This window comes from Oreochromis aureus, linkage group 14 (genome assembly GCF_013358895.1).
Source record: "Oreochromis aureus strain Israel breed Guangdong linkage group 14, ZZ_aureus, whole genome shotgun sequence".
NCBI classification, from domain to species: Eukaryota; Metazoa; Chordata; class Actinopteri; order Cichliformes; family Cichlidae; genus Oreochromis; species Oreochromis aureus.
In genome coordinates this window covers 29,529,263-29,556,082 of record NC_052955.1, presented here as the reverse complement: position 1 = coordinate 29,556,082, position 26,820 = coordinate 29,529,263, and the positions used below count along the sequence as shown (strand labels likewise).

Sequence of the window (26,820 nt, the reverse complement as noted above, 5' to 3'; positions counted from 1 at the left end):
GGCCAATTTGTACATGGAAGAAGTGGAAAAGAGGGCTTTGCTATCCTACCCTGGAACACCACTAAGCCATTGGTTCAGATATGTGGATGACACCTGGGTGAAAATCAAATCAAATGGACACTCTTTCAATGATGAGGATGTACACACCCTGGACAGGGAGGAACGCTGGTTTGAGCGTGAAGTCAAGGAGGCCATTTACGTGAAAAGGGAAAGACCATCTCTGAATCGAGGAGGGGGCCTAAGGGTACATCTGTCACCATCTTACAATGCTGTGATTGCAGCCATTCCCCAACTCTCTGTGAATGGTACTCATGGCCATTGATCAGTGTTCTTTGATCAGTGGGTTTTGGTCAGTGGTTGTTGATCAGTGGTCATGAGAATTTGCATAATTATGATTAAGGAACTGACCTCCCAGCCCATTGTTCCTTCAGTGGGCTGGTTTCAGTCATTATGCAAATGTACTGTTTATAAGGTTTGGGGAAACCTGCAGTCAGCTGAGACTGAAGAAGTCACTTGGATGAGTGACAAAACGTTTCTCCCACAAAATGCTACGTCCAGATCAACAGAATCAACTTTTGGAGATAACAACATCATAAAAAAATTACATTCATGTTACAAAAAACTTGTGTGCAGTTGTAACATAAAAAACTAAGGTTGAAAAAACAACTTAATTGCAACGGATCTTTAATATTAATTCAACAGGTTATAATTTTTCAGCGCAGGAAAAGATGACCAAGAGTCACCTCTGCTGCTGAGGATACATTCATGAGTCACCAGCCTCAGAAATCACAAGTTAACAGCACCTCAGATTAGAGCCCAGATAAAACCAGAGGATTAGACCAGATCTGTGCTTTGGTCTGATGGGTCCAAATTTGAGATCTTTGGTTCCACACGTCATGTCTTTGTGCGATGCAGAACAGGTGAACAAATGGTCTCTACATGCATGGTTCTCATCGTGAAGCATGGAGGAGGAGGTGTGATGGTGTGGGAGTGCTTTGCTGGTGACACTGTTGGAGATTTTTTCAAAAATGAAGGCACGCTGAACCAGCACGGCTACCACAGCACGGCTACCAGAGCGACATGCCATCCCATCCGATGTGCGTTTAGTTGAACCATCATTTATTTTTCAACAGGACAACGACCCCAAACACACCTCCAGGGCAAACAAGTTCTCAGCATCTCTGGGAACTCCTTGTATCTATTTCAGGTGAGTACCCCATGAAGCTCATCGACAAAATTCCACGAGTGTGCAAAGCAGTACTCAAAGCAAAGGATGGATATTTTGAAGAATGTAAAATATAAAACACGCTTTGAGTTAATTCAGACTTTTTTGTTTACTTTTTCAATTTCCATATGTGATAGAAAATAAAGACTTCTGATTTATCTCAAATCTCTTTTCATTATTAAAATAGTTAAATGTAGACATTTGTTGTAATTCGACAATATTATCCTGCCAAATGGTTCATGTATTTAATATACAAATATTACTCTGTCAGTTCCTCTGAAGAGCACTGAGGTGGAGCTGGAGGTGAGGGACCATGTGGCTACAGTGGTCTCCACTCTGAACTACGAGAACAAGGAGGACAAACCATTAGAGGCTGTTTTTGTCTTCCCTCTGCCTGGAGATGCTGCTGTCTGTCATTTCAGTGCTCAGACTGGACAGACACAGATTGTAGCTGAGGTGAAGGAGAAACAGGAGGTGAGCTGGACAGTAAATATAACCTGATTATAAGTGAGATTCAAAATAAACACAGTGAATGTCACTGACATGTGTCACCTGTGCTTCAGGCTCGTGAGGAGTATGATGATGCTCTGAGCTCCGGTCAGCAGGCCTTCCTATTGGAGGAGAGTGATGAGAGTCCAGATATCAATCAATCAATCAATCTTTATTTATAAAGCACTTTTCATACAAAAAAACTGTAGCACAAAGTGCTTTACATGGTTAAAAGCAGCCCACCCCACCCCACCCCACCCTCCCACTCATTCCCCACACTCTCATTAACAGAAACGGTCATGGATACACACTGTTTATAAATATAAGTATAAACAGAGTAAGAAGATAAAAAATGAATAAGAATACAATCAATAAATATTAGGTAAAACTAAATTAATAATATAAATAGAATAACAGGATAGAATAAATAAGCATAAAATAAATAAACGTTAGTTAAAAGCTAAATTAAAAAGGTGGGTCTTGAGCCTGTTTTTAAAAACATGAACGTTCTCTGCGGCCCTGAGCTCCTCCGGCAGGCTGTTCCACAGTCGAGGACCATACCACTGAAAAGCTGCCTCTCCGTGAGTATGTGTCCTGACTTTAGGGACAATCAAAAGGCCAGTACCAGAGGACCTCAGGGTCCGCGAGGGTTCATATGGTAAAAGCAGATCTGAAAGATAAGAAGGCCCAAGACCATTAAGACATTTAAAAATCAATAAAAGAACTTTAAAATCGATCCTGAAACACACGGGGAGCCAATGCAGCGATTGTAAAACCGGTGTAATGTGGGCCCGCCCTCTGGTCTTCGTCAGCACACGAGCTGCAGAGTTTTGCAAAAGTTGCAAAGGTGAAATATTCTTTTTGGGGAGACCAGAGAGCAGGGCATTACAGTAATCAATGCGACTGGTAATAAAAGCATGCATCAGCATCTCCGTGTTGGCCCGAGAGAGAATAGGGCGGACTCTGGCTATATTTTTTAGATGATAAAATCCAATTTTGGTTACGTGTTTAATATGTGGGATAAAACCAAGCTCAGAGTCAAGAATAACACCCAGGTTTTTCACATATATTCTCTCTGAGTGTGGGCAGTCTGCCTCCAGGAGAGAGCGCCTCCATCAGGTTGGAGTACGTCACTGAGCTGGCTGTGCAGGCTGATGATGGTCTGAGATTCTGTCTGCCTGCTGTGCTCAACCCTGTAAGACTTGTGCCAGGTACTAGGAGTTTTTTTTCTTTCTTTTTTTTTTAGCCCAATTTCCATGAAACCTTTGATTGGACCAGAGGGTTTTTTTGGTTTTTTTAGCAGATTCACTGTATAATGCCTTATTGTTTACAACAATTCTAATCTTTCCTATTTGTGTACAGGTAGTGAAGGTGCAGGTGATGTCATTCTTTATTATATCTTTTTAATCATTCATTATTCCAACATGTAAGTTGACTATGAACCAAGCCCTCCATCAGTCGTAACATATCTTATATAATCTGTTAATTATACACAAGTTGATCTGTTGAGTGGCTCCTACTGTTCCTCTCAGTCTTGCTTCTCTTATGTTTTTTTTTACTGATTAAAACTGTTTACTGACAGCATACTTGTATACCTGTCAGAGAGTTGTGTTTCAGCTTGTGTAGATGTGTGTAAACTCTCCTCTCTAGCTGTTTGTCTTTACTGACGAGAGGTGGGGAACACCAAAGAAGTCATCGATCTGGTGAAGAAGAACTCTCACATGAAAAGCAAGAAAAATATGATGACATGTGCTGTGTACCAAACCTGTGTGTTTTAAAAACAGCTGTTGTATTCTCACAAACCAGAAAAACACAACTATATCTACACAGTTTCCAGAATGTCCAACATGTCCTCTGTGAAAACTGTTGTATTGCAGGTTGTGGAATTGAAGAAATAATTTTACAGCTATAATATAACCTGCATTATTAACTTTGTATTAACAATCTAATCTACAGCACTGATACTGCCTTAAGATGTTTATTAAAACCTGCTGGCCTCACATTAACCTTTTATTATTACAGGTGCAGCCCTAATCATTGCATATACACATTGCATTTTTGTGCTCGTTAAAGGAGTTGAAGCTCAGTCAATTAATTAAAGGTTGTAAGCCTCGTGCGGCGTTATGTCCGGATGATCTATTGTGTAAAGTGACGTAGAGCTACAGAAGGTTAAAACAGCAATACATGCTTACAAAACACATATAATACATATAATCTAGAAACAGGCCTGAGCCAAAGGCCTGAATGTATTCAGCTTCTTGTTGCATTGGAGTTTGCTTAGTAACAGGTGACCGAAGCTGTGTCAGAGCGGAGTACACGTCCATGGGGACTTTCAGAGCCTGAGATCATAGCCATACTTGGAAGAAGATGCTAGAAAGAGGAACGTCTGTGTCTGCACGTAGCTCTAAAAATTGATCACTGTCTGTAAAACATGCAAATAATCTTCTTAAGATACAAATTATGTTCTTGGAAATGCAAGAGGGGGCGTTTAACCCCGATGTTATAAAAGCAATCTGAAGTGTATGTTTGGGCGGAGATCTACATCTAATGTGTTGCAGTGTACATCTTCCCGCGCGTGTGTTCTTAATAAACTCTTCATCTGATTGCACTCTACTGGGCCTCTGTTGGTTTGTCTTGTGCCACATTGCCGAATTCGGGACAAGGTGTTTCTCTTTTGGGATTGGGGAAGGGGCCAACTCTGCTCTCATCAATGGGATGGCCAAGGAAGGAGGAGGTCACGCTCAGTTCATCACAGGGACTGACAGGAACCAAAAGTAAGACAATGACTCATAACAATTACAGTAATGTTTTTTTATTATGTATTTTCCATTTTTATTTTATTTACCGAAGGATCACAACCCTTTTCCGGGGTCAGAGGTCACTGATTTATGCCCAGCTCACTGGACAGGTATGAGCAACATCATCTCACAGTGAACAGTCTCTGTGTTTATACTTGTCATGTTTTGAAAAGATGAAATTGGTCTAACACTGTAACTCTGTGTCAGAGCTCAGAGGCAGCAGAGGGCTGTGTGACGCTGAAGTACAGCCTGGCAGGTCATCCCTCTGAGAACCAGCTGCACTTCAGTCACAGACCTGCAGAGGACTCTGGGTAAATGAGCTGTTAATCACAATACCTCGTGCTGCTTGTATGTATGATCTAAAACATTGTCATTGTGATCATATCACCATACTGATATCTGCACTGAGCTCATAGCATCAAACTCCTGAAGTATTTGATGTCTTTTTGAAAGATGATGGTGTTTATGTCTGATTTCCATCCTATGAAAGAATTGTTATTTTCTCCTCTACACCTTTTTGAATATATGAAATGTAGAATGAACTCCACCTGTGCTTCTTTCTTTCTCTTGTCTCTTATCTGTTCACAGGCTGGGTGCTCGGAATCTTATCTGCTCACTAGAGAACGGAGAGGAAGACGATGAGGTAGAAGAAGATGGAGGTGTGGAGGAGAAGGTGGTGGAGTTGAGTGTGCAATCAGGAGTGAGCAGTTCTTTCACTGCCTTCATTGCTGTCAGTAAAGACAATGGCGAGAGGATTCAAGGCTCTCTTCTCCACCGAGATATTCCAGCACCCAGTGAGTGTTTTTTTCCAAGTGTCAAGTAACAAGAACAACTTGAATCCTGTGTACTCCAACAATATTGTTCTTGTTTTATTCTTATCTTATCAGTGGATCAAATGGGATGCTGCCCTATTTCAGTTTTCTCGGAGTTGATCTCTCCGAGACTTGTGCAGTGAGGCATGGGGTCCCTCAGGGCTCTGTACTTGGACCATTGCTGTTTTCTATGTACCTGCTGCCTCTTGGTGTTCTTTTACGTTCTTTTAATATAACCTTTCATTGTTACGCTGATGACCTGCAGCTTTATGTTCCTTTAACTATTGGAAATTGTGCTGAAGTCTCTAAACTAGAATGTTGTTTATCTACAATTAAGGGCTGGTTATCGGATAATTTCTTGCTCCTAAATACTGATAAGACAGAGTTGATGGTCATTGGGCCACACAAATTTCAGCACTTGTCCCAAAATTTCATCTTGAAAATTGATGAGTGTCATAAATTGCAGGGACAAGGTAAAAAACTTGGGCGTGTGGTTCGACGCAGTGCTCTCCTTTGAGTCTCATGTAAAAGAGATAACAAAGACCGCCTTTTATCATTTGAGGAACATAGCCAGAATCAGATAAGTTTTGTCAAGCGACACTGCAGAGGTTCTTGTCCATGCATTTGTGTCTTCTGTTACGAGTTCGAAAAACGTTGAGCAACGAAACACACCAACAGAGGCTCAGGAGAGTGCAATCAGACAATGAATTTATTTAAAACACAAAAATAAGCATTCAGTTTGTGATGGTTATACTGAGTTGCTACACTCGGTCAGTTATTAAGATGCTAACTGGTTATTTTGTTTTGTGTTTGCTTTTTTTTCCAGCACCATCTGTGACAGAGTGTGTGGAAGCCGGAAATATATTGTTGGGTTGCAGTGTGCAAAAAACTGCCCTTGAGGTTTTTATTAAACTAACAACTTCTTTACGATTCATACACAGAAGCAGATTTACTCCATACTTCATCCACATTAATCTTTGCATCGTCCAACTTTATTATCTAATGTACCTTATTTTATGCTGCATGTGTCCAAAGTCAGCTTTGTAGGAGGACCGGAGATTATTGCTTTTGTATTCTCATTTTAATGTTGCTGTGTTTTATTTATGTATTATTTATAGTGAATAAATCAAAGCACAGATGAGTATTTTTCCCTTCATTTCTTTTCATGAGTCATAATAAAACAAATTTTTAAGAAAGACTAACATACTTGTCCAAAATTCTTCCTTATTCCAATGCATATCTTTCATTTTTCCTATTTATGTCATGTAAGTAAACAGCTGGGCATAATTTCCACTAACCAAAGGGACATCGTGGTCAGCCATCTCTCTCTCAGAGTGAGTGAAATCAAGGCCAGCAGAGGAAATGCAAAAGGCAGAGCATGCAGCCATTCGTGAGCTAATGGGCCCACCACTAGTAGAGCTTCCTTGTCCATCAGGGAGAAATACAGTGGACACTGCACTTTCTACCTAGAGGCAAACATGTTGACCTGTGGCTGGTCAAATCCTGGTCAAATGCCCAGATTTGGGTCACCAGCTGTGGGTGCTGGGTGCCAGTGGACAGTAGTTCTCAGACTGTGAGTAGCTCTCAGTGACAGCAGATGAATGCTGCTCCATATGGTCAGTTTAAAAGGCAACATGTGCAGGACAGCATGTGACAATTAAAAGCTACACTAGCTATTAGCAGTGCCTCATGGTTAAAGTAGCCATTCATTTTCCTTGAAGCTCTCCCTTCCCAATTCTGTCCATCTATGTTCTTACCATGCTGATTACACCTCCCTCTGTCTTTTCCTCACTCTCTTGTTGGGACTGCTGTCCCTCCTCCTGCACTTCTTCCTGGCTAGTGCTAGCAGCAGTGCAGCAGTCTCTTGTGACTGTGAGGGTTTTATATTAGTTGTTTCTGGGACTACTATTGACAGTGCAGCTGCTAACATGTCTGCACTTAGTGTGTGTAGGTCTGATGTGCAGCAACCATTCAAGGAACCCCTATGGTTACATCATCAAAGTAAAAAAAATTGACTCATCGGTCCTCAGTGTTATATCCCCAGTAGTAAAGATTACCACTTCAACTCTGAAGGGAGGAAATTATTCAGTGTGAAAAATGCTGCTTGTAATTTTAGCCAGGTGATGTGAGCACCCCTTTGAGGTGAGTCCCAGTAGTCCCACCCACTACTATACTGCTGTGAGTGGCACCCCAGCTCATGAGACTTGCATCCGTGGTACCACCTTCCTCTCTGTGACAGCTGCTAGTGAAGCATCTGCTGCCATTGTCTGAATGAGAGATATCGTCCCACCTGAAACATGCCTGCATGTGACAGCATGTTTCCCTCTCTGCCTACAGAGACACACTGAGACAGGTGAAATTTAGAGATATTCCTATGAAAGATATGGGCTGGGTTGGCTGCAGGACACTCTTCGTAGTTTATGGTGAAACCCAGAGTCATCAGTGGATCCACTTTAACCTGCTCTTTTCTCAACATTTCTCACTCTGATAGCAACAGCCATTCATCTATGTACGTTGCTATGCCGTTACCCCATCTCTTTAGCAGGCCTATGAACGCCTCCATGCATTTCAAACATGCCTTTGGGCTGTGTGAGGGACCAAATGCCAGGACTAGTTACATGCACATTCTGCCCTGAAACACAAATCACAGGAATTTCCTGTGAGGCAGGTAAATGCAGATCTGAAAATATGCTTTCTTCAGGTTTACTTATATAAAAGAATTGCCTGGGCACACTACAGGCAGCAGAATGGCATTTGTCTGCATATTATGCTATGAAAAGTCTCCATTCTTCATCTGCATGGGGAACTTTCCATATAAGTCATGAGAACATTGAAGATGTCACTGGATCTACCTGAGACAGCTGGAGTCCTGGTCATGTCACACATGTCACTGCTACACTGACACCGTACCCCTACTCACCTTCACGCTGTTGGATTGGCTACATTAATTTAGGACCCATGGCAAACATTACCTGAGTAAATAGTTCCTTACATTAAACATGCAACCTTCACATTCATAACGTTTTCTCCTTTGTCTTTATATTTACGTTCTATGTCAATAAAACCACAACACAGAGTACTAACCACTGTGCAGTCACTGTTCATAAAATAGGAGCGCAGCTAACTTGACCTCAGTGTTTGATTGTGTAGCACAGTTTTCTGCAGGTTTGGTGTCAGTTTTAACTATTACATCATCTGTATGAAAAGTAGTGATGTCTCCTGTGTGTCGAAGCTTTGAAGCGTGTGTCGGGTAATCTCGGGGTAGTTTTGTGAAGCGCGTATCTTGCTTTGATTACGCATGCAGTGATGTTCGAGGCCTCGCGGGCAGTCCGTACCACGTGACTGATTCAGGAACTGGCTCGCCGGTTCGCGCCAGATTCTAAATAAATTGGGCAGCAAAACACAGCTGATTCCCATCACATTGTGTTGTGGAATTGGATTACGTCCCAGTTACATACTTACTTGAACATTTCTCCTTCGATGGAACCAGCAAAGAAGAGAAGATTTTCCCCTGTCTGGCAACATTTAGATCTCATCTCTCCTAATAAAGTATGCACACAGTAATAAATATCACAAATGATAAGTACCATAATATAAATCAACAACACCACAGCTCTTATAATCTGATTTTTGTCTTTTAGTTTATTAAAAAGTGAAGCACCACACACTAGTTTGTGTCATTATCCAGATGTACATAAGCATGATTACACAGTTACACAATCATACCAAAACTCTGTCCTGATAGTTTCCACTTTCTCTTTTGTATCAGACATACTGAGACAATATTTGGGATAAATAACCATGAAAACAATTTATTTATTAAGTTTAGAGGTTTACACATCACATCATTATAATCATTGAGACTATTTGACTTTAATCGTCCACTTGATGGCGCAGTAGAGCCAATGAATCATCACAATGCTTCGAACCATGAGTCGACCAGTTGGCTGGAAAGCTTCAGTTCATCACAAGGCTTCATCTCACCATCACTAATGAAAGCTCTTATAATTTGGCTGCTATTAGAGACCATCGATTTAGGCTCTCTTTGGTTACTATGTGGATCTTTTTTCAGACCAATTAATGAAAAAATATAATAAATGGAAAAACAGAGTACAAATGTGGACAGTTAACTGTATATTACAGCGCGATTTCAGTGCATAAATAAATACATACAGGTCTGAGACGTAAGTGGTGCAATATTGATAGAGCTCACATGACTCCCTCCTGTTCGTATCCCAGAAATCCACCAGGATTTTAGTGCCTCATATACTGCACAGGTCATCGGCACACCTGTGAGATTCAGGACGACATGCTAAGCAGTGCTGTGTCACCATCAATAATACACCATATTAATGCAAGGTACAATTACAGTTGGGCTCCGCCACGTTTTATTTTAACAGAGGATATAAAATATGCAGAGCTAGCTGAGTTGGTTGAAATTCAGTTGTTAGTTGTTTAATAGGTTATTAAAGCTGTCATCATTGCTTCAGTGCCATATTCTCTCTGCTGTAACTCAGATTTGAAGAGGGGTTGTTTAGGCAACAACTCAGAGCACTAACTATACGATCACGGCCGGTCACTTGGGTGATTTGTTATAAATGTGAAAACAGCTATGCAGGTTTAATGCAAGGAACTCTTTACTCAGTGTTTTGCATGGGTCCTAAATCAAGGAGGGGTAGTCTGTCAGTCACTGCATTCCTCACCTGCATGGGAAACTTCCCAAACTGGAAGTTATCAGAAACATTGGAGACAATACTGAATCCACCAGAGACAGCTGGGACAGGTCCTGGTCATTGCCATACAAAAGAACGGATTTATTTCAGTTCAGTTCAAATCAATAAGGTGAAGAAAAAACAGAGACTGCATCTTATGTGTTTTCTATTCTATTCTAGTTGTTTTAGAATCCAATAACTACACAAACAATCATGGCGGTGAGGTGTGGAGGGCCAGGAGTGACAAAATGAATTAATTAAATATGCCATTAATTATTGAATTAAATGTTTCATTATTTAATTAAATGCCCATTCACTTCACTAGTGTTTGTAGTTGTTGAGAAATGCCCACTGAAAGAATGGCCACCAGGGCAGGTGCCTGTAATCAGATTACAGTAACACGTTACTTGTAACGCATTACTGCCCATTTCTGTTGAGAACAAGTAATGTAAATGAATAATAGTGTTCAAATTGTTCGTTAAAACTCTGCATATCTCAGAAAAACTAAAAAAAATTCAGCTTTCTTCACTCACTTCTTTACAATGCAGCCATTACAATCTTCTTTGATTGGTCACTGCAGGATTGCCATTCTTCTCATGTTTAGTTTTTTTCCTATCAGTGTTTTAATTCCTTGAAATAAATTTTTTTTTTCAAAGTCACTTTTTGCTTTCACTAGCTTGTTTTTAGTCTCCCACTTTTGGATCTTCTGAACTCACTCTGATTAAAGTTGTCATTGTACTAATGTTATTCATGTGCAGCTGACTTCACAGCTGTGTGTATTATTTTTTGCTTTTTTGCAACTTTTTGTAATATCCAAATGTTTAACTTGTTCAATAACATTATTACTATTCAATGATTATTATATATGATTATCACTCTGCTACATGTATAAATCTGCTAAATCTCAGTGACACAAGCATGTCTTCATGCACACACACAGTTTCTACTCCCATTCATTAAGGTTTATATTTACACTGTTTACAGGAAGAATGGACAGCCATCACTTTAAGGAAAAACAAAGAGAGAGAGAGAGAGAGAGAGAGAGAGAGAGAGATTATGAGTTCAGGGCAGGTCAGTTTTTATAGAAATGCATAGATGTGTGTTGTACTTCCATTTGGCTTATTACTTTCTAATGCAGGTAAAAGACATTGGCAAAGAAACACTTACTACATAAATAGTTTGATTTTAAGTTGCTCTTTTGAGTCCTCTCTATTGACTCTGACATCCTGCTATTAACAGTTTCATGGTATTCAGTGGCGGCTGGCCCATAGGGGGCGCTCGGGCTCCGCCCCCCCAAATGTGGAGGAGTAAAAATATATATTTTTAAAAAATTCATCAATGATAGTTTTACTATGTGTGTGCCCATATACAGCCAGGCGTATTTTAACATTTTCACCAGCTGACTCATTAAAGTTCAACCAACAAACGGTGTTTTTCTTCTTCTGGGGCGCTCGTCAAAGCGCCCTTGATATGCAGCGAAATAGCCTATCATTAAATGGTTGCCAGGGGAAAATAATAAATATTTGACCTATCAGCGTCGCTGAATTAAATGGTTTGGGGCGCTTAAAATTGCGCCCTGCAGAAAACGCCGCAAAGATTTGCTGTTCTAGAATTTTACCTCAGTCAGTAGCCTAAGTGAGCTATAAGGTCAGAGAGAGACGATGGCAGCGGTATTGTTAACGGTTGAGGCACAGCCTCCCCCAAATTCGGTTAGATCGCTTCTAACCTACCCTTTTGCCAGAAGGACAATGGCAGAAAACTGCAAGTTAAAGAGTTGGGACCTGACAAGCCCGAAATTCAACTAACCCAGGCAACGAAGGAGAAGTCAAAAGCATACAACAGGACTTTTTGTCGGAGTTGGTTCCAGCGCAAGTCGTGGCTGACAGGCTGTGGAACAGCTAATGCACTTTTTGTTTCCCGTGCATACTGTTCAAAAGTGACAAGTGTGATTTGACGTGGACACAATCTGGACAAACCGACTTAAAGCACCTCTCCGAAGCTAATCAAGAAACATGAAAGCTCACGAGTTCATATGGACAACAGTGTAAAGCTAGCTGTGCTAGGGAAAACTAGCATAGCGGCGCAGCTAGATGATGGACATCAGATTGCTTTAAGAAGGCACAACGAAGAGGTAGATAAAAACCGTCATATTTTATCTAAAATCATCGATTGTATTAAGTTTTGTGGTGCTTTTGAGCTAGCAATGCGGGGACATGATGAAAGTGATTCCTCAGACAATCCAGGGATTTTTAGAGGTTTAGTCGACTTGATGGCATCAATTGATCACGACTTGAGGCAACACCTTGAAAAATGCTACTGTATTTAAAGGCACCTCGAAAACAGTCCAGAACGAGATCCTGGATTGCATGTTGGCAGTTCTGAGAGAAAGGATCGTGGAAGAAGTAAAGGCAGCGAAGTTTTTAGCCATTCAAGCTGATGAAACCACTGACATTTCTACACACTGTCAGTTAGTCATGGTGCTAAGATACATTGACCAACGAAACCGTATTCAAGAGCGTTTTTGAATTCATCAAGCTACCCAATGCTTGTGCAGATGCAATAGCCAGTGCCTTATCGGAGAGGCTGCGCTTCATCCTCCCCAGGGACAGAGAGAAAGTTGATCGCCCAGGCCTACGATGGGGCCGCTGTAATGAGGGGTACCACTGGAGGAGTGCAGCGTAAGATACAGGACATTTATGCTAACGCTCACTACGTACATTGTTATGCCCATCAGTTAAACCTGGTAATGCAACAAGCAACCTCCCACATCCCTCAAATCAGTCACTTTTTTTCCGACATAGCAGGATTCGCTTCTTTTTTTACTAAATCGAGCAAGAGGACTGCAGTGCTTGACGAGGTGGTGGCGCACCGACTTCCAAGTGCATCGGCAACCCGTTGGAACTTCAACAGTCGTGCTGTGAATACAGTGTATGAACATAAAGACGATCTGGTGAGGTGTTTTCAGACCATCCGTAACAGTGAAGGATTTGATGCCCTACAAAGAGAGATGCCGGTGGTTTCGTGAGAATGCTGGAAGACGAAGCTTTCTGTTTTTCCTGGCCTTGTTTCACAAGATAATGCCACATGTAGACATGCTGTATAACCACCTACAGAAGAGAAACATCGATTCTGTCACCATCGCAGGGATCACCCAGACATTCATCAGCCGCATGCAGGCTATCAGGTAGGCATAAAAGCATAAATATGTAACCTAGAATAAATGTTAATTATCTATGCATAGATTCTATCAAATTCTCTGCATATATTCTGTGTTCTGTGACTTAAATGTTTAATGGAATTCAGATAATTTTGATTTATATCAGCCTTTGAAGTAATTTTATGAAAAATATTTGATTAAGTATATTTGATGAAGTATATTCCCAGTAATGATTTGATGTAGCCTATACCATAGGCTATTTCCTGAAATTATGGCCAGGGCCTTTATTTACTTGCACTGGTTTTCCCCCAGCCATTAAACCAGGTCCGGTTATTAATTAAATCCGGTAATTCCCGGTAATTAGAACACAACCTTTGTTTGGTTTGTGTTTGGTTAATATATCCCTATTCAGTTTTCAGAAGCCATTAATGAAACTTATGTATTGGATCAGGGAGGCACTTCCTAATCTGGTTGTGGATGAGGAGTACAGGGGACCTGTTCAAGACCCACCCACAAAGAGACGGAGAACATTGGGGGAAGACAGGCAACACCATTTGGCACTGGAGGTAAGCACTAGCTGCTTGGTCTGATTTAAATCGGATCATCAGATAAAATCTAATGACGATGCTGTCAGATGTCATTTGATATAGTGGTCATGACTGTTTTGTTTTGTTATGGACAGATTTTTTTTTTCAGAATAATGATTAACATGAGACATGTGCCAAAGTCTTACCACTGAATCTAACTCTTACCAATTATATATTATTGGATAGGTGTGCGACACCATTATGAGCCATGCCAAGGAGAGGTTTTCTTTCACCAAGCACCTTGTCAGCGCCACTCTGTTGCAAGGAGACTTGTTCCAACAACACAGCAAAAATTTTCCAGATGCAGCACTACAAACCACAGTGGAAGCCTATCCCTCATTGGACAAAGCCAGACTTAAAACAGAACTGTCCCTGATCTACGACAACGAGGAGTTTCAGAGTTGTAGTGGTGCGCTGGCGCTCTATCAGGTTCTGATGGAAAACAACCTTCAAGACACATTCACCGAAACTGTAAGTCTTCTTAACATCCTCATCACCACACCAATGACAACATCAGAATCGGAGAGGTGTTTCTCTACTTTAAAGAGGATAAAAACTTTCCTGAGAAACAATATGGCTCAGGATCGGCTCAACGCTCTGGCTATGCTGTCCATAGAGAAAAAACTCACACAAGAACTTCCTGATTTCAACACCAGGGTCATCGAGAAATTTGCCACTCAGAAAGACAGACGAGCAAAGTTCTTGTACAAATAAGAACCCTTAACCATATTTACTCTCTTTCTCCATCCCTCTCTCTTTCTCTCTTTAGCCCACCCCCCCAATCAGTTTACAGTTGTTGTTTTCAATAGTTATTTTTCATTCATTCAAAAAAAAAAAAAAAATCTGTTCATGTTCATTTTTACAAATCTATACAAATGGCCAGAATATGGTTGTTCATTTTAAATTTAAATTAAAATTGTGTTGTTTGATGTACTCATTAAATGGGTCATTTTAGTCGATATCATAAAAATTGCCCCCCCTGAGATTTTTTTCAGGAGCCGCCACTGATGGTATTCCTTTTTTTGCTTTAAACAAACCTCACAGGGTGGTAGAATATTTCTGCGATGCAGAGGTCCTTGGATCGCCTCTCCGTTGTCTTTGTTGACAGCAATGAAGGCAGTGAAAGAACTGCTCACTCCTGATTGGACACTGAGCTGCACCACCTTCTCCTTCACTCCTCCATCTTGCTGTCCTCTGAGCTCTCTCTCCTTCATCTCCGGGGAACGAATCAGAGTGCGAGCACCAAACCTGTGGACTGTTAATCTGCAGACAAGGAAGCAAACATTTACAGTTCTAATGTTTCCTATTTTTGCTACATTAGTACATCACTGACTTTTCTGTTTTTCACTCCACTCTATCCTTTTCAGAGGTGGAGGCTAATCCACCACTTGGTTAAGACTCACAATGATAACATGATTGAAGATAGCGGTCTACAGAGGATTAAAATCAAAATGAAATGTGAAAACTTGCTTCAGAGTTGAAATATGCCATTAACTCTGTTATCAAAGTTAGAGCTTTAACAATATAAATGATGCAGGTATAACAAACCTTACTTGATATTACTGACACACACCTGAACTAGTTCGTCCTCTCTCTTCAGTTGCACTCAGTTAATTCAACTCAAAAATGTCAAATTCCAGCCATTTCCACTTCCTACTGGTGTCCTCAGGGACCTCTACCATTTCTTATCTAGCTACTTCCAATTGGTCATCTCTCCTACACATTTAATATCAATTTTCTCTGTTATGTTGATGACACCAAACTCTACCCGTCTTTAATGTGAAATGTTTATGTGGGAAATAAACAAGTCAGCAGAGGTAGATGATGGTTTTACCATTGTTGTTTCTAATGAACAGACACATGAAAACAGTCACCTGCCCATCCCAAGTATGGTTATTTTAATTACAAGATAAAGTAAGAACCATCAGAAGATAAGACAGACACTACACATGCTTTGGCACCTCGTCAGCAGTTTCTTCCTCCCCTTGAAAGTTGGCACCAGTACACATCCTCATTCCCAAGGCGTTCTCTCACTGCCCAAGATTGAGTTAAACAACCTGCTTAAAAAGTCCACGGCCCTCTCTCCTACACACCTCCATAGGTATGTCGTTTGGACCAAGCACTTCTCCACTCTTCATAGTTGCCCTTTTTTCATCCTTACTAATTCTCTGCACATTGTGATTTACTGTCACGGCCAAGAGGATGAGCCATGTGGAGAAAATCAATCAGGATCCACACGCAGGCACTCGCTGAGATGTGAAGGTGGTTTATTGTAAAGTAAAGCACAAGGTGAAAAATGGCAAAACAGAAATAAAGATAATGTAAACTGGGAAAAACTAAACTACTAAACAGCAAACATGAACATGAAGGAAGGTGAGCAGAGGCATAAGAAGGTGGATGGCAGGGAAAACACACAGAGAATAAACAGGAGACTTACAGACAGAACAGCAACTAGTACATGAATAGACACGACTTAAATACACACAGAAGAACACAGGGAGATTACACACAGGTGGGGAACACAGCTGGAAGTAATTGACAAGACGAGACAGGGGAAGCAAAACTGAATTCACTCACATGAGACACGGACCTTCACAATAAAACAGGAAACAAGAAACAATTCACAAGGCCTTAAACTAAACCTGCAGTAAACACGAGACACAAAACCTAAGAACAAAACCCTTAACCACAATAAACTGAAACAGACTAAATAATCATCATCATCACCATCATCATCATCAAAGCCCGACAAGAGATCAAGAACATAACCCAAAATACAAAATCAAACCAAAACATAAGAAACTCAAAATGTTGGGTCAAAATGAACCAGAACCGTGACATTTACTGCCTTTCCTCCATTTGTAATGTCTCTCATTTTCTTTTTTCCGTATTCCTTCCATCTTCTGAGCACACTCTCTTCAGTTGCTAGTATATTCCCATTTCTTAATCACTCTAATCAATACAAATTCTTTCCTCTTTTCTTAGTTTACAGACTCACATAAACCTCACTATAACCCTTTGCCACCTCTATCTTTCCTGTACAATTAGGAAATGACTTCACTGACATGTGTTTAAGACTGAAGATAAATAGAATCAGGAAACTGTTTTCTGTAAATAGTCTCATTTTCCTCACAATCTGCTACCATCTGAAACTCAGCATGTGTAAGGACATGATCAACAAAACAAACCCGTCTTTATTAAACTCTGTTTTACCCAGTGTCCTCTGCAGGTCTGAGACTGAAGTGCAGCTGGTTCTCAGAGGGATGACCTGCCAGGCTGTACTTCAGCGTCACACAGCCCTCTGCTGCCTCTGAGCTCTGACACAGAATTACAGTGTTAGAAGTCACGTTAATTACTGTCATCAAATACCTAAACAACAACATGAGAGGCTGCTGCTCCTACCTGTCCAGTGAGCTGGGCATAAATCAGTGACCTCTGACCCTGGAAAAGTGCTGTGATTGGTGGAGAGAGGACAGTGACAGACACTTCCTGTGGTAAATCCCATGTGACTGAGATGTCGACCACAGCTGGCTGCAGAGCAAATCGCAGCGACTGCATCACCTGAAAAATAATGAAAAACTCTCCAAATATACACAAACAGCTGGAACAGACATTTAACTCACTGCAGGTCTGATCTCAAATATGTATCTGTTGCTGCTGTAATGTTTAACTTGACCTGTAATTGTGTTTAATGTCTTACTTTTGGTTGCATCCTGTCAGTCCCTGTGATGAACTGAGCGTGACCTCCTCCTTCCTTGGCCATCCCATTGATGAGAGCAGAGCTGGCCCCTTCCCCAATCCCAAAAGAGAAACGACTGCAATACAACAGTTTTCGCTGAGTACACAGAGGACATGAGTTCTTCTTCACCAGATCGATCACTTCTTTGGTGTTTACACACAGTTTTTCATGTATGTATGCTGTCAGTAAAGTGTTTTAACAAGTAAAAAAAAAAACTTTAAGCAAGAGTGAGAGGAACAGTAGGAGCCACTCAACAGATCAACTCATGTATAATTAGCAGATTATATGATTCATGGTCAACTTACAAGTTGGAGTAATGAATGAGAAAAAAGGAAGAACTAAAGAATGACATCATTAAAGTGTGTGTGTGTGTGTGTGTGTGTGTGTGTGTGTGTGTGTGTGTGTGTGTGTGTGTGTGTGTGTGTGTGTTACCTGTTTAGGCTGAGTGGGAATGCAGGGCTGGCTGTAAATATGTTTGAGGGGCTCCAGGATTTCTGTTCCTCCAAGATTAGCCTCCATTTGCTCAACTTTCTTCAGAGCCTCCTCCATGGTCTTCTCACCATACTCTACACTCTCGCTGCCATGACAAACACACAAGTGAGATCAAACATAACCTGGAGTTTTGCAGAATCATCCAAAGGCAACATGTTGTCTAACAGCGGGAAGATATCTTATCACAGCTGGACTGTCCATCGGGCATACCGAGCATTTGGGGTTTTTTTGTTTGTTTGTTTTTGTAACGGTATAAACAATTAAAGGTGGTGGATGGGCCAATTGGCCATGATCGACTCTGGGCTGGACCAATTACAGCCGAGGAGGTTGGATGCACCCTCCCTCTTCCTTGGGCAACAGCTCTGAAAGCAATCTTATCACAGACAAACAGAAAAAAATGGTATTGAGGTGAAAAGGAACACAGTTTGTCCTGTACTTCAGCTAGAATTTAAAAAAGACATAAAGCTGGAGTTATTCTGTCTTTATGCTGCGCAGCTACGTGTTCTTCTCTCATTCTCTCCCCCTCCCTCTCCTGTTGCTACTGCAATCATGAAACTGATCAACGATCAGCTGATCGGCTTTTCTGTTGCAAGTCCCGTCTCTCTTGTTTGTTTATCGCTCACTTTGCACCAGAAATTGGAAATCAGCTGATGTCACACCAAACAACAGCAGCACGTTTGAGCTTGATAAGCTGTTGTTAGAATTGATTTAAAATTACTTTCTAGTATCAGCTGGTGTTTGCTGGAGCCACAGCCGCACATATACTCTTGACTTTTATGACCTATGGATGGTATAATGAACCATATCGGTATAATGAGGAAAACCTAAAATTAATTTTTGTCTATTCCTTAATTTTAAAAAAACAACAAAAAAACCCCGAAACCTTATAAGGTGATATAAAATTTAATGTCAGCGAGAGTTAATGAGTGTTAAGTAATTATAAACCTCTTTATGATCTAACTTTTGGAAAAAATAAGGCAAACTCCACATAACATTTTCTTACTTAGTTAAAACCATTAAATGATATAAAATCATGACGAGAGGGAGAGTCTGTGTTTGCACACTGCATCAACCTGCTTCACAAAAAGTTTATAATCTGACAAATACAGTCCTGTCAAAACTAAACACACCAGTCCCACCATTTAAGAGCTAAGTAAGCTTAGTAAGCCCAAATCCTCACCCTTTCTACATGACATTTTTATGAATGTGTTTGTGCTGATATGTTGGGGTTGTTTTTCTCCAAGTGTGATGCTATGCATTACGGTCAAATATCTCCAGTTTTGGGTTTGTTTGTCAGAAGGGCATTGTTCTAGAAGTCTTGCGATTGGTTCAGGTGCAACTTTGAAAACATAAGCCATGCTGCCAATTTCTTTTTGAGACAAGAAGTTTTCTCCTGCAACCTCTACAAAAGAAGCCACACTTGTTCAGTTTTATTCTAATACCTTGAAATCTAACATTTGATATGCTAGCTGAGGCCTGTAGTGTCTGAGATACAGCTTTTGGGCTTTTTGCAATTTCTCTGAGGATGCACTACTTAAGTTTTTCACTGGACTGAAACATTTCTTTTTCACACCTTTTTATATTTGACAATCACAATGTGACGAGAAGTTTCCTCTTTTTCTTGCAGAAAATCAACTTGAAACTTGACCTAAATATCTTCCAGATTTTTCTCACTGTCTGTGTTTTCCTGTATGTGGTAACAGTTGCATATCTGGTTCTGCATTCAGGCCTTACAGCAGCTGGCAAAAACAGGAAGATCACTGATGTAGTTGAAATATTTCTGGTCCAAGTATTCTGAAGTCGTCCTACCCTGAGGTTGGTATCGAGGGTTGAGCACAGCAGGCAGACAGAACCTCAGACCATCATCAGCCTGCACAGCCAGCTCAGTGACGTACTCCAACCTGATGGAGGCGCTCTCTCCTGGAGGCAGACTGCCCACACGCAGAGAGAATATATCTGGACTCTCATCACTCTCCTCCAATAGGAAGGCCTGCTGACCGGAGCTCAGAGCATCATCATACTCCTCACGAGCCTGAAGCACAGGTGACACATGTCAGTGACATTCACTGTGTTTATTTTGAATCTCACTTATAATCAGGTTATATTTACTGTCCAGCTCACCTCCTGTTTCTCCTTCACCTCAGCTACAATCTGTGTCTGTCCAATCTGAGCACTGAAATGACAGACAGCAGCATCTCCAGGCAGAGGGAAGACAAAAACAGCCTCTAATGGTTTGTCCTCCTTGTTCTCGTAGTTCAGAGTGGAGACCACTGTAGCCACATGGTCCCTCACCTCCAGCTCCACCTCAATGCTCTTCAGAAGAACAGACAGAGAAATATTTGTATAATAAATACAGGAACCATATAGCAGGATACTACAGTAACTGAGATATTGAGACAGCCCATCACTTTTTATGTTTTGATGCTTTCTGTTGTCATGCCATAAAGTTAAAATACTTTGATTTAAAAACCAAATATTGTAGGATTAGATGTGTGATAGTGTAACATGGTTTAGTTTACCACAGTAAAATTGTAAATCTAATTTTGTAAAATAATTTTAAAAAATTCAAAGTCAACTCAGTTTTTTTTTTTCCTTTAATCTGATTGTCTCCACTTTTTGGAGAAAAATGGAAGACATAGAAAAGATACAGAGAAAGACGGACACTCTTTCTCGAATTAAGGAAATTCTGAGACCAGTAAAAGCGTTAGCAAAACTGATCCGTGACCATATTTTCAATGGTCACTCGGAATCCAGGTGCAGTGGACCAAGGGTGGCTGTTGAAAACTTGACAGCCTTTAGAGAAACACCTTTAGAGGTGGAGCAGGTGCAGCAACGACTCATTACTTCACCTCAGGAATTCAACCCGGCATCTTCACTGAGCTCTGATGGAAGTTCAATAACACCTCGAGACAGTCGCACTCCTGAGGAGCTCAGGGCTATCCCCTTAGTTAATGTCCCCTCTCCTCCTCCCCCCTTTGCTCCGAGTCCTCCATCATCCTCTCCACCTCACAGGAGAAGTCAGACCCAGGTAAATGGTTAAATAAGACTGATTATGATGAATTGAAAACTTGTACTTTAATTTAATAAACACACTTAGAGACATACATGGTTTGCTCTCCCCTTTAAAGTGTACTTTATCTTGTTCATTTTCAGCTGCAAACAACAGAAATGTGAGTGATAAATATTTCTTGATCTAATCGGTGCAGACAAAGAAGTCACCGGTGGTGTCAGGCTGGTGACAGCCCAACATATGGTTAAGACATTGGAGCAAACATGTAAAAAATTTGTGGATACCTTTCTGCCCCAAACCTTTGCAGCTCGTCGGCAGCTTCTTCCTTCCCGAGCTCCAGCTCCAGAACATAGGAAACCTCAAAGGGTTGTTAGACACACTCCAGAGGTTGACTTCAAAGCGCTTATCGTAGCGTACCTGCTGTCAATTGACGAAAAGTTAGGGGAGGAGCTTCAGCCAGTCTCGAATCCGTCTGAGCCTCAGCCTGCTGAGTCAGGACGACTGGCAAAATTATTTTCTACTGTTAGCATTAATTATTTTCAATTTAATGTGAGGCTATGAGTTTTAAAACTATTTGATGTTCCTACAGGAAGAAAAAGATACAGGGGCTGCGATACATCTTGGCACGGCATCACCGAGGGGAGTTGGAGTTAAGCCTCTGTACAGTTTGCTTGGGGGTGATAGAAGAGGTATACCAGCTGTTTTTCTCTACATCTGTGTTTATGCCACCCTCTTATGTCCATGTTAGCAAGCGTGCCCTGTCTCATGCATCTTTGTAACAGGTTTGATTTCTACCTGCTAAAATTTCCTCTGATTCTATAGATTAAAAACAATCGCTTTTGTGTGTCCTGTGCGGCACTGGACACAGTGGATATTTGTGTGTTCACCTCAAAGAGAGAATGGACAAAGAAGCTGAATGGACCTGTGAGAGTTTACTCCAGGTTTTGCAAGGGCAAATGCCAATGTGTTCATTCAGCAGCATGCGAAGGAAGGCGAAAGCGCATCAAATCCGATTTTTTTGACCCTATGCGACCCATATCCGATCATGGTATGACAGTGTGAACGGCACAAATCCGATATTTTCAAATCCGATCTGGGTCACTTTCGTACGTGGTACTGAATCCGATACATATCCAATGTTTTAGAAAGCGACTGCTGTGGAGGGAGGTATGGGGTCTTCACACACCCCCGTTCTCTACTAGCCATCGGGGCGGGGGGCTGGGAGGAGGTGTTGGCTGTCCGATTGGCCTCCCTGCTGCTGCGGAGCCTGGGGCGGTCTGCTTGCCTCCACCCCGGGGGAAAGGGTCACATCTCTTGGGTCTGGGTGCCGTTTCCCCCTCTGGGGGCGAGGGTACCTGGACCCAGGGCATAGAGTATGTTTGGGGAGTATGATTGTGTGTACATGTCTATGTATGTCTGTCCCTACGTTGGGTGAGTGCTGAGTGTTTGTATATGTGTGCATGAGGGTGGGAAAGCATGTTTATGTCTGTGTGTGCCTGTTTGTCTGTGTCTATATGTCAGGTCGGGTCTTAGACTCCACCTCCTGGTACTCCCAGGCCCTCCAAGTGTGGAGGCCTATCTCCCTCACCACACTCCCTGCTGGTAACTGATGCCCTCAGGGGTTGGTGCGTTGGTGGTTCTTGGTGTCCGGGGCTGGGCGCTCAGGTATGCACCAGCTCACTCCCGGTGGCTACCTGGCGGGGCCTGGTGCCTGTCGCTCGGTCAGGCCTCTTCCGGGGCAAAGGGGGCCCTCGGGCCTCCGGCCTCGGGCCTGCAACTCGGTTCACTCTGGCACAGCTGGCTGCCGGCAGAGCCGGGCGGGCACGCCAGTGCAGCCCCCTCTGGCTTCTGCTCCGTGGCTACTGGGTGACCCCCTCGTCTGGGGATCTCCTCAGCCCTTCCCAGGAAGGTGGCACGGATGCCCCTCCGGTGGTACTCCTTCGGCTCTCGCACTCTGGGGCTTCTGGATGTCTGGAGCCTGGATCTCCTCCATGCCTGCTTCATGCCCTGGGGGACGGGGCTATGGCCCTCCACACCCTCTAGCAGACCGTTACATGGGGAAACCTTTTGTATACAAGCGCGTTGATCCACACAGGTGTGCACACGGGTGTTCACTGTTCGTAGACATAAACTACACCTTTCTTAGCTGCTACTTCAAAGCACATTGTGCGCTGTCTGTCCTGCATGCTGCACAACAACTTTCAATATCTAGTATTTACTGCTGTTCACACTTAGCTAGATTGACGTGATGGTGTTGTGTTTAGTATGTTGCTTTGTTTTTGTTTGTTTTTTTTTTTTTGCTTGTCTTCTCTTCTTTTTCTCTCAACAGGTGATCCAGGAGATTTTTTTTTTTTCTTTCTCTTTGTCTTTGTAAGTGCCCTTTCTCACTGTCTCTTTTCCCTTCTGTTTTTCTTTTCCTTCCTCTCTTTCTTTCTCCCTTTCCTATCCCCCAGTCATGTCTGTCCCATCTGTAACAACTGAAAATAAAATAAATAATAACAACAAAGTTTGATCAAATGGACCAATACGGCAATGCCATGATGATCCATTTGGCAAAATAAATCCATTTGGTATCCTTGTTGGTCTTCAGACAACAATTCTGACGGCTAAAGAACCAAATGGGACAGACAAAAAAAAAAAAAAAAGAAAGAAAAAAGAAAGCGACTGCTGTTTGAACAGTCATGTCGCATTAAATCCGTCTTTTATGTCACTGACACAAGACAGACGCCAATTATCAGCGCCGGAGAAGTGCCTGAGAAGACATCGCGAACGCTTCCTGGCCATCCATCGTAGATGTTAGTGAAACTGTTGGGAAGACAACGTTGGAGAAAAGTGAACATTTTATTTGTACTGTATAATCTGCAGATTCTGACAGAAATCTGCAACTATCCTTTGAAGCACCGCTCCTCTAAAACAGCAATAAGGATAATTATTAGGTTATCTACATTATTATGTAAATAACAAAATAACTTAAAGCAAAAATTGGGAAACGTAAAGTCAGAAGTCTTTATATTAAGGGCAATCAGTCAAACAATACTGTTTGCTCCGGGTCTAAACGGAGCGCGTTGTGTGTGACGTCTTCTTTTCCGCATGCGGGCCGCTTTGAGCGTTCACACTAGAGCACGTTTGCTGTCGCATTTTACTTGTAGTGTGAACAAGCAGACAAAAAAATCAGATTTGATCAAAAAATCGGAATTGAGCATTAAGACCTGCAGTGTGAACGTAGCCAAAGCTTCGACACACAGGAGACATCACTACTTTTCATACAGATGATGTAATACTTAAAACTGACACCAAACCTGCAGAAAACTGTGCTACACAATGAAACACTGAGGTCAATTTAGCTGCGCTCCTATTTTATGAACAGTGACTGCACAGTGGTTAGTACTCTGTGTTGTGGTTTTATTGACATAGAACGTAAATATGAAGAAAAAGGAGAAAACGTTATGAATGTGAAGGTTGCATGTTTAATGTAAGGAACTATTTACTCAGGTAATGTTTGCCATGGGTCCTAAATTAATGTAGCCAATCCAACAGCGTGAAGGTGAGTAGGGGTACGGTGTCAGTGTAGCAGTGACATGTGTGACATGACCAGGACTCCAGCTGTCTCAGGTAGATCCAGTGACATCTTCAATGTTCTCATGACTTATATGGAAAGTTCCCCATGCAGATGAAGAATGGAGACTTTTCATAGCATAATATGCAGACAAATGCCATTCTGCTGCCTGTAGTCTGCCCAGGCAATTCTTTTATATAAGTAAACCTGAAGAAAGCATATTTTCAGATCTGCATTTACCTGCCTCACAGGAAATTCCTGTGATTTGTGTTTCAGGGCAGAATGTGCATGTAACTAGTCCTGGCATTTGGTCACTCACACAGCCCAAAGGGACGTTTGAAATGCATGGAGGCGTTCATAGGCCTGCTAAAGAGATGGGGTAACGGCATAGCAACGTACATAGATGAATGGCTGTTGCTATCAGAGTGAGAAATGTTGAGAAAAGAGCAGGTTAAAGTGGATCCACTGATGACTCTGGGTTTCACCATAAACTACGAAGAGTGTCCTGCAGCCAACCCAGCCCATATCTTTCATAGGAATATCTCTAAATTTCACCTGTCTCAGCGTGTCTCTGTAGGCAGAGAGGGAAACATGCTGTCACATGCAGGCATGTTTCAGGTGGGACGATATCTCTCATTCAGACAATGGCAGCAGATGCTTCACTAGCAGCTGTCACAGAGAGGAAGGTGGTACCACGGATGCAAGTCTCATGAGCTGGGGTGCCACTCACAGCAGTATAGTAGTGGGTGGGACTACTGGGACTCACCTCAAAGGGGTGCTCACATCACCTGGCTAAAATTACAAGCAGCATTTTCACACTGAATAATTTCCTCCCTTCAGAGTTGAAGTGGTAATCTTTACTACTGGGGATATAACACTGAGGACCGATGAGTCAATTTTTTTTACTTTGTTGATGTAACCATAGGGGTTCCCTGAATGGTTGCTGCACATCAGACCTACACACACTAAGGCTACGTTCACACTGCAGGTCTTAATGCTCAATTCCGATTTTTTGATCAAATCCGATTTTTTTGTCTGCTTGTTCACACTACACATAAAATGCGACATCAAACGCTCTCCAGTGTGAACGCTCAAAGCGGCCCGCATGTGCAAGAGAAGATCTCACACACAACTCGCTCTGTTTAGACCCAGAGCAAACAATATTGTTTGACTGATTGCCCTTAATATAAAGACTTCGGACTTTATGTTTCCAGATTTTTGCTTTTAAGTTATTTTGTTATTTACATAATAATGTAGATGACATAATAATGATCCTTTTTGCTGTTTTAGAGGAGCGGTGCTTCAAAGGATAGTTGCAGATTTCTGTCAGAATCTGCAGAAAATACAGTAAAAATAAAATGTTCACATTTGTCCAACGTTGTCTTCCCAACAGTTTCACCGGATGGTAGGAAATCGTTCGCGATGTCCTATCGGGCTCTTCTCCGGCGCTGATAATTGGCGTCTGTCTTGTGTCAGTGACGTAAAAGACGGATTTAATGCGACATGACTGTTCAAACAGCAGTCGCTTTCTAAAACATCGGATACGTATCGGATTCAGTACCACATACGAAAGTGACCCAGATCGGATTTGAAAATATCGGATTTGTGCCGTTCACACTGTCATACCAAGATCGGATACGGGTCGCATAGGGGCGAAAAAATCGGATTTGATGCGCTTTCGCCTGCAGTGTGAACGTAGCCTAAGTGCAGACATGTTAGCAGCTGCACTGTCAATAGTAGTCCCAGAAACAACTAATATAAAACCCTCACAGTCACAAGAGACTGCTGCACTGCTGCTAGCACTAGCCAGGAAGAAATGCAGGAGGAGGGACAGCAGTCCCAACAAGAGAGTGAGGAAAAGACAGAGGGAGGTGTAATCAGCATGGTAAGAACATAGATGGACAGAATTGGGAAGGGAGAGCTTCAAGGAAAATGAATGGCTACTTTAACCATGAGGCACTGCTAATAGCTAGTGTAGCTTTTAATTGTCACATGCTGTCCTGCACATGTTGCCTTTTAAACTGACCATATGGAGCAGCATTCATCTGCTGTCACTGGGAGCTACTCACAATCTGAGAACTACTGTCCACTGGCACCCAGCACCCACAGCTGGTGACCCAAATCTGGACAGGATTTGACCAGCCACAGGTCAACATGTTTGCCTCTAGGTAGAAAGTGCAGTGTCCACTGTATTTCTCCCTGATGGACAAGGAAGCTCTACTAGTGGTGGGCCCATTAGCTCA

General features: G+C 42.0%; 3 protein-coding genes across 3 annotated transcripts; 2 read left to right on the top strand and 1 right to left on the bottom strand.

The window, feature by feature from the left end:
• The first annotated feature begins 1,218 nt into the window (after positions 1-1,218).
• Positions 1,219-3,421, top strand: LOC120443534 (von Willebrand factor A domain-containing protein 5A-like). The gene is made up of 6 exons (XM_039622391.1): positions 1,219-1,291; positions 1,497-1,699; positions 1,789-1,864; positions 2,779-2,909; positions 3,077-3,091; positions 3,365-3,421. Exons 1-6 carry the CDS (start codon positions 1,219-1,221, stop codon positions 3,419-3,421), a joined length of 555 nt encoding a protein of 184 aa, XP_039478325.1.
• Positions 3,422-10,991: 7,570 nt separating this feature from the next.
• LOC116313898 (von Willebrand factor A domain-containing protein 5A-like) lies at positions 10,992-26,733 on the bottom strand. The gene is made up of 11 exons (XM_039622390.1): positions 26,647-26,733; positions 21,306-21,379; positions 20,133-20,394; positions 19,821-20,043; positions 18,291-18,384; positions 17,952-18,096; positions 17,481-17,615; positions 17,183-17,341; positions 16,994-17,097; positions 14,818-15,043; positions 10,992-11,039 (listed from the first exon to the last, which is right to left on the bottom strand). Exons 1-11 carry the CDS (start codon positions 26,731-26,733, stop codon positions 11,037-11,039), a joined length of 1,512 nt encoding a protein of 503 aa, XP_039478324.1. The 3' UTR covers positions 10,992-11,036.
• LOC116332126 lies at positions 13,069-14,778 on the top strand. The gene is made up of 3 exons (XM_039598123.1): positions 13,069-13,220; positions 13,645-13,759; positions 13,967-14,778. The coding sequence occupies exons 1-3, from the start codon at positions 13,114-13,116 to the stop codon at positions 14,492-14,494; spliced, it is 750 nt and encodes a 249-aa protein (XP_039454057.1). The 5' UTR covers positions 13,069-13,113; the 3' UTR covers positions 14,495-14,778.
• Positions 26,734-26,820: the final 87 nt, after the last annotated feature.

What these genes read in the sequence shown, in the direction of transcription:
- LOC120443534 (XM_039622391.1), top strand. Translation starts at nt 1,219, where the DNA reads ATGAAGCTCATCGACAAAATTCCACGAGTGTGCAAAGCAGTACTCAAA. An exon ending in AGGTGAAGGAGAAACAGGAG is followed by an intron (nt 1,700 to 1,788) that starts GTGAGCTGGACA and finishes CCTGTGCTTCAG; the next exon opens with GCTCGTGAGGAGTATGATGA. An exon ending in GGAGAGTGATGAGAGTCCAG is followed by an intron (nt 1,865 to 2,778) that starts ATATCAATCAAT and finishes CAGGTTTTTCAC; the next exon opens with ATATATTCTCTCTGAGTGTG.
- LOC116332126 (XM_039598123.1), top strand. Translation starts at nt 13,114, where the DNA reads ATGCCACATGTAGACATGCTGTATAACCACCTACAGAAGAGAAACATC. An exon ending in AGCCGCATGCAGGCTATCAG is followed by an intron (nt 13,221 to 13,644) that starts GTAGGCATAAAA and finishes GTATTGGATCAG; the next exon opens with GGAGGCACTTCCTAATCTGG. An exon ending in AACACCATTTGGCACTGGAG is followed by an intron (nt 13,760 to 13,966) that starts GTAAGCACTAGC and finishes ATTATTGGATAG; the next exon opens with GTGTGCGACACCATTATGAG.
- LOC116313898 (XM_039622390.1), bottom strand. Translation starts at nt 26,733, where the DNA reads ATGTTGACCTGTGGCTGGTCAAATCCTGTCCAGATTTGGGTCACCAGC. An exon ending in CCCTCGATACCAACCTCAGG is followed by an intron (nt 18,385 to 19,820) that starts GTAGGACGACTT and finishes GTCTGTGATAAG; the next exon opens with ATTGCTTTCAGAGCTGTTGC. An exon ending in AGACCTGCAGAGGACACTGG is followed by an intron (nt 15,044 to 16,993) that starts GTAAAACAGAGT and finishes CCTTGTCTGCAG; the next exon opens with ATTAACAGTCCACAGGTTTG.